This window comes from Aptenodytes forsteri, unplaced genomic scaffold (assembly GCF_000699145.1).
Source record: "Aptenodytes forsteri isolate BGI_AS27 unplaced genomic scaffold, ASM69914v1 Scaffold534, whole genome shotgun sequence".
In the NCBI taxonomy this organism is placed as follows: Eukaryota; Metazoa; Chordata; class Aves; order Sphenisciformes; family Spheniscidae; genus Aptenodytes; species Aptenodytes forsteri.
Window position 1 is genome coordinate 1,786,910 of NW_008795712.1, and position 6,000 is coordinate 1,792,909.

At 54.8% G+C, this 6,000-nt stretch overlaps 1 protein-coding gene across 3 annotated transcripts in view; it reads right to left on the minus strand.

Moving 5' to 3' along the window:
- Window positions 1-3,766, minus strand: part of GRIN1 (glutamate ionotropic receptor NMDA type subunit 1) — a 34,371-nt gene extending 30,605 nt beyond the window's left edge. For all 3 annotated transcript variants that reach the window (XM_019473174.1, XM_019473173.1, XM_019473175.1), the window contains exon 1: window positions 3,635-3,766. In XM_019473174.1, coding sequence (XP_019328719.1) covers window positions 3,635-3,655 — 21 coding nt within the window. In that variant the 5' untranslated portion in view covers window positions 3,656-3,766. The remainder of the gene's footprint in view (window positions 1-3,634) is intronic.
- Between the last annotated feature and the right edge of the window lie 2,234 nt (window positions 3,767-6,000).

Below are 6,000 nucleotides of genomic sequence, written 5' to 3' on the forward strand. Positions count from 1 at the left end.
CTCCTCCACTGGGGTGAGTGGGCTCCATCACTGCCATCAGCACAGGCTTCAGCGCGCGGAGTCCCTCATCTGCTCTGACGCACTGCAGGCCACCCCTGCTGACGGCTGTGCTGCTCGGCAGTGGCTGTGAAACCCATTCCCGGGGCAAACGTCTCTGCATTACAGTAACCAGCCTCTCCAGTCACTTCTTGCAGGTGCCGGTGAAGGAGTCCTGACCCTGACGTCGGTTGAGGGAAATCACTTTTCTCCCCACGTTCAGTGCAGCTTCCCATGCTGACTAACACCTTTTCTGCTGAGCATCGGTTGCCAGTGAGACCGGTAATAAAGAAAAATACCCCTCTTAGTGAGCGGTAACCCCCGGGAGGGCATGGAGTGGTTATACTGAGGTAAGGAACCAAAGGGAAAAGCCATCCCCAGGCCCAGACTGGAGAGAGGGAGAGAAAGAGAGAGACAGACCTCATTTCAACTACCAGGACCAGGTGCTGGACATTGAGATGGCTCTCCAAGTGCAGAATGACTAAACTCCATTTTCTACCTATTTCAGCAGCAGAGCAGGTCTCAGTTAAGAGCTGCCCTTGATCCTCCGCTGCACTGCCTCTCCAACGGGGGGATGGTGTGGGGCTCAGCAGCTCGGGGCACCCAGCATGTCCCTTCATCCCCATCACATAGGTGTGGTCCCACGCGGTGGTGATGAACGGCACCAGACCCTCCTGGCTCTTGAGCTGTGCATTTCCCCATGAGCTTTGCTCTCACGCTCTCAGTGTCATTTCATATTTCTCATATTGTCAAGATGTCAATGTCATCTCATTTTTTCGGCTGAGATGTAAAAGAGATATAAATACCCGCAATGACACATGGGGAACAGAAGCACTAAAGCAATAGTCCAGCCTGTCCATTCAGGGGGCCCGGCATGAGAAGGTCAGAGCGTGATTTTTGCAATGCTCAGTCCATGAGGAGTCCATGAAGGGCTCTCCATAGTGATGGACACCACAGTGATGGGTACCACTCTGCCGCCTTTACCGTGAGTTCCTCCTGCAGTTCCCTGCTCACCTCACTCAGAGGTGACCGAGATTTCAGAGACCCCCTCACCGTGCAGGCAGGATTGTGCTGAATGACGTGAGGATCTCGGTGAAGAAATGGGTAATGATTTCATAAGATCTACGCACAAGAAGGCCAAACAAAGGCTGCCAAGCCAGAGTGCTCAGCTTGATAGCTGCAATACCGTTTCTAGAACAAATAGTTCTTTGAATACTGGGAGCAATAAAGCTTGCTTCCCTCAGGTATCTTTGTTGAAAGACTGGCTACAGCTTGTGGACCACTATGCTCGACTGGAGATGCTCCGAGAACGTCAAAAGGTCCTGGGCAAACCTGTCTGTGCTGAGGCCCATGCCTTTCCTCTCCCTGGCAGCTTAGCCTGGGGAGGACCATAATTAACTCTGAGACTTCGACCCCCTGTGAAATTTAGCTAAAATTGGTTGATGCCTTCAAAACCAATCAGGGACATACACACAATGTGATCTTACAGGCTTGTTTCCATAGAAACTAAGCTGAAAGATATAATTTCCTGAATTAAAAAAAAAAAAAAAAAAAAAAAAAAAAAAAAAAAAAAAAAAAAAAAAAAAAAAAAAAAAAAAAAAAAAAAAGGCAAGCTGATCAGTGGAAACCAAAAAGGGAACCAGCTGAATGTCCCTGTGTTGCACCAGCCAGCCTGTCCTGCATGGGGTGTGCAGAGCCTTGCACCGTCCCGTCCCATGCCCTCGCGCCCCTTTGCTCTGCTGTCCTCCACTCCACTCCCACCTTTGCTGTCCCCTCCAGCTCCTGCCAGTCCACTATTCAACATCCTTGCTCCTCTACCCACCCAGTCCCTGCCTTTGCCCCATCTCCTGCCTGCAACTCTGCAGAGAGCCCCAAGTCCTCAAGCCCCCGGCTGTCTCAGCAGGAAGAGTCTGAGCAAGAAGCCAGCCAGGCAGGAGTGCTCGGAGGGGTGAGACGTGCCCGGTGCAGGCAGTGCGGCCTCCCTGCCGAGTCCCTGCCAGGCAAGTGCACCCCATAGCCCTTGACCTGCCCAACACCCCCAAATATTCAGTGGGGAGCACCTCCCTGCCACTGCAGTGGGTTGCCACTGCCGCAGTGGGTCACTCCTCCAGCTCTGAAGTCAGCCACGTGGTTTTTATGAGCCACTTTTGCAGAAAACATGTTTTAAATAGGAAAAAAATGGCTGAAGCAGAGTCTGCTGGGGAAGCTCCCACCCCCTCAGGGTGAGCACGCAAATTCAGCACAAGGTTGTGCTGTGGAAAAGGCAGCCAATTTGCTTTGGTAAGCACAGCTCTGCTGAGATGAAGCTGGACCATGCCATCATGTGCACTGTGACAAGGTCCCTCTCGGTGACATTGCTGATCAGACCTATCTCCTCCCCATAGCAGCATGAACCAAATTCTCCCCGCACATTTCCTACCTGCTGCCTGCCCCCTCCCTCGGTCTGCCAGCTCTGTTACCATCCCTTTCCTTCTAACAGTGCCTGACGAGACCCTGCCAGGCCGTGCGGGTCCCCAGCCCCTGGCAGCCACCGTTGCTGTCACTGCCGTGGTCTTGGCTTGCTCGTTGTCCTACCATGGTTTTACTTGGTAGGAGAGGCCAAGAGCTGCTGTTGGTCCAGCCGAGCAGTCCTGCGGGCTGCATCTCTGGGAGCCTCTGCTCCTCCCTCCTAAAATTTGACTTCATTTAACATGTAGGCGGAGTGACTATTTTTGCACTGAACATTTGCATTTGTGAATATTCACATTTTCCAAGCAAAGACCGATTCGTGCTTCAAAACAGGCCTGATCTCACCCACTAAGCTCGTGCACCTGGATGAAAACCTCCACCAAGGCTGCAATGGCGTGTGGTCTGCCTGGCTCTGCTCAGCTCCTCCTTTTGCTTTTAGTAAGCACAAAGTGTGTTTGCAAGATGGGTTGGGAGCTGAGCGCCACTGGAAGAGCCGGCCATGGCAGCATCTCATGGCCAGGGCATTGCCCCCAGCTCCCCCCCCACAGCAAGACCTCATCCAGCCTGAAAGTCTCCGTGTTTCCACAGGGAGAGCAGGCAGCAGTTTGAGACACTGGAATTTGAACCTCTTTCTTGAATGCTGGCCAGACTGAATGTCATTTAAAGCCTCGGGATAACTTGTTAGTCAATTCTATTATCTCCCCTACCAATATCACAGAAACCCAGAGAAGTGAATGCAACCAAACAACCTTCAAGCCCCAGAGAGCTCCTGCCCAATGTACAGGCTCCATTAGGATCCTCCTGCCCCTCCACAGGTCCCCCTGCACCCGGGGAGCACCCAGGACCCCCCCGGCTGTCACTAGTGATGCATTTGCCTTGGCTGAAGAGCAGCGAGCCCAGCAGCCTGGCAGAGAAACGCTGCAGAAATCATCCAGCACTATGTAGGTCAACACTGGCAGCTGCGAAAAAATAATGTACCGGGGAATGCGGGAGAGGGCGAGAGGAAGCTGCAGGTTTAACTGGAGAGGATGGAAGGACAGACAGACATATAGATAGGCAGGGTAGCGTAGACATCATTAACCCTCCTGACGGGCACTCTTGATTTACACCACATGTATGAGGTACTAGACTAGAAACATGCATCAGTTACCTTATCAGAATATATAGACATGCGTGTTGTCAGACCAATGACAGGGATCCTGTAGAAGCCAGCTGTGTATGATACAGGTGTTGGTGTTAGGTGATCGTTGGGAGCAGGAGGGTGACTAACTAATATTGCATAGACCTGTAGGACAGGATACATGACACAAACATTATTTCACAGGAGCACATCGGCCATCGAGTGTGATTATTTTCCTTTTCTTTTCTGCAACATTAAACAGCCCCACGTTAACACGATAACGGCATTCAAATAATTGGGAACAGCGAAGCAAGGGCTGCGCTGGGGAGCGAGGGGTGCTGTGGCGTGGGCTCGGGCTGCAGCCCGCGCGGACATGATGGGTCTGCTCAGGGTTATATCTTAATGGAAACGCTGTGCCTAGCCGCTCCACTCGCTAAACTAATAACTTTCATGGATTACAGATTAAAGGGAAACATCTCCCTTACAGTCACACTGTGTAATGCGATTTCTTTAACCACACATTTAATACTCGGTTGTAATTCCCCTCTGAGGACTATTACAAACAAAGTGGTCAGCTGGGACTCCGTGCAGGAGAAGGAGCGCAGAGCCATGGAGTGAATCAGCCATCTGGCCCTGAGCACGCAGAGAAATGAGAAAGCCGGGGGGCGGCGGGGGGCAGGAGCTGGGATCTGCCCACAGCACACCGGGGCGGTGGGGCACAAGGGATCTGGCTTATACCGAAACGTGGAAGGAGGATCTCGGCAAGATCCTGCTGTTATTACAGGGCTGGGATTTTGGTCTCCAGCAGGATCTATTTTGTGTCAAATGGAGAGGAAGGAGCTGGGTAATCCCTGGGGGATCCTTTGTTACACTAATGCCCTGTCACAGCACAAGGAATGTCCCCAGCTGGTGACAGGTCTCCAGCTAGGGTGAATCAGTGCAAGGACTCTGATGTCTGGGAGGAAATAAGACTTCTTCCTCCTCCAAGCATCTGCCCAAGCCCCGGGACATGCTCTGCGCCCAGGCTGGAGGGACAGCTTGCTAGGATGGGAGAGGAGGATGAAGCACGCCAGGGGAAGTGGACGTGGAGACTGGGTGGCGTGGGAAGAACGGAAGATCCTGCCTGGGTTGGGTGGGAGCAAGCTGAGGGTTCGGAGTGAGCTGGGGCAGGGGTTGGAGACCCTACTATGGGAGAAGGGAGGAATTACTGGGGAAGGGGTTGGGGAGGTTACTTGGGGAGGCAGGAGGAGGGGAGTGCCCTGCGCAGAGGTGCCCGGTGCCATGCTGACAAGAGGGGTGGGCGAGGACCTGCACCCGGCAGGACTGGGGCATGGGTCTTGGGGCAGGACTGGGGGGAGAGGCTGGGGGCTGTGTGGGGGCAAGGGCAGCGCTGTGCCGCACAGCAGCTGACCGACAGGAGCCATTTTGCATGCGCGGGCTCCCAGCCCCTCCTCTGCCTCGCAGCCCCCTGCTTGGGCACAGCGCCAGCGAGCAAGGACAGAGGGTGGCTGTGCCCCACGCTGGGGCCGTGGGGCTGGGAGAACCTCTGCATGTTGCGACAGCGTGGCCACCCCCAGCTCCCTGACCCGCAGCCCCCTCTGCACCCCAGCTTAGCTGCCCCCCCTGTTCATGCAGGGACGTGCCAGCACCTGCAACCCTGCACCGGCCCGGGGCTCCGTGGGGTTTGCCATGGGGACAAGGCTTAGAGGTGGCACGGACATAGGCATCCATCAGTTGGGTTGCTTAAATGAAACCTCGGCTCAGCGAGGGACCCGACTGAGCCTTCTCCCTGCTCCCTGCCGGGCAGTGGGTATCTTCTACAGCCTGCGCTGCGCTTCCTGCCCGGCTCTGCCAGCATCCCCAGGGATGTCTCCAGCCATCCTCCACCTCCACATTGGGAAGCTGAGCTGCAAACGTGTCAGCTCTGCTCCACTGTGCATCTCTGGCCCCTCCAGCTCCCTCCCCTCTCCCTGGCTTTGTGTGTGCCTGGGTGTGCATATATGTGCATGTGGGTGCGTGTCGGTGTGTGTGAGTCTCCATGGTGTGGGCATTCATACGATTTGTGTGTGTGTTTGTACCTATGGGTCCATGTACACCTTTTGCATGTGCACGGGTGTGTTTGAGGTGAAGGTGGGTTTGTACCTGCCTGTCTGCCCACCTGATGGCCCCGAGTGGGGGCAATGGTGCTGGTTAGCTGGGCTCAGCAACCAGAGCACTCACAGGGGAGATGGAGGGGCCGGGCCACAGGCTGCCCAGGGCACCCAGGCTGCACCCACCACCGCTGCAGATTCGGACTGCTCCCTTGTGTACGCTGAGAGTGACCCATGTAGACAGGAGGGAGGAGTGCGCTGTGCTTGTGTGTGCAGGCATTCATGCACAGCGTGCACTGTATGCAT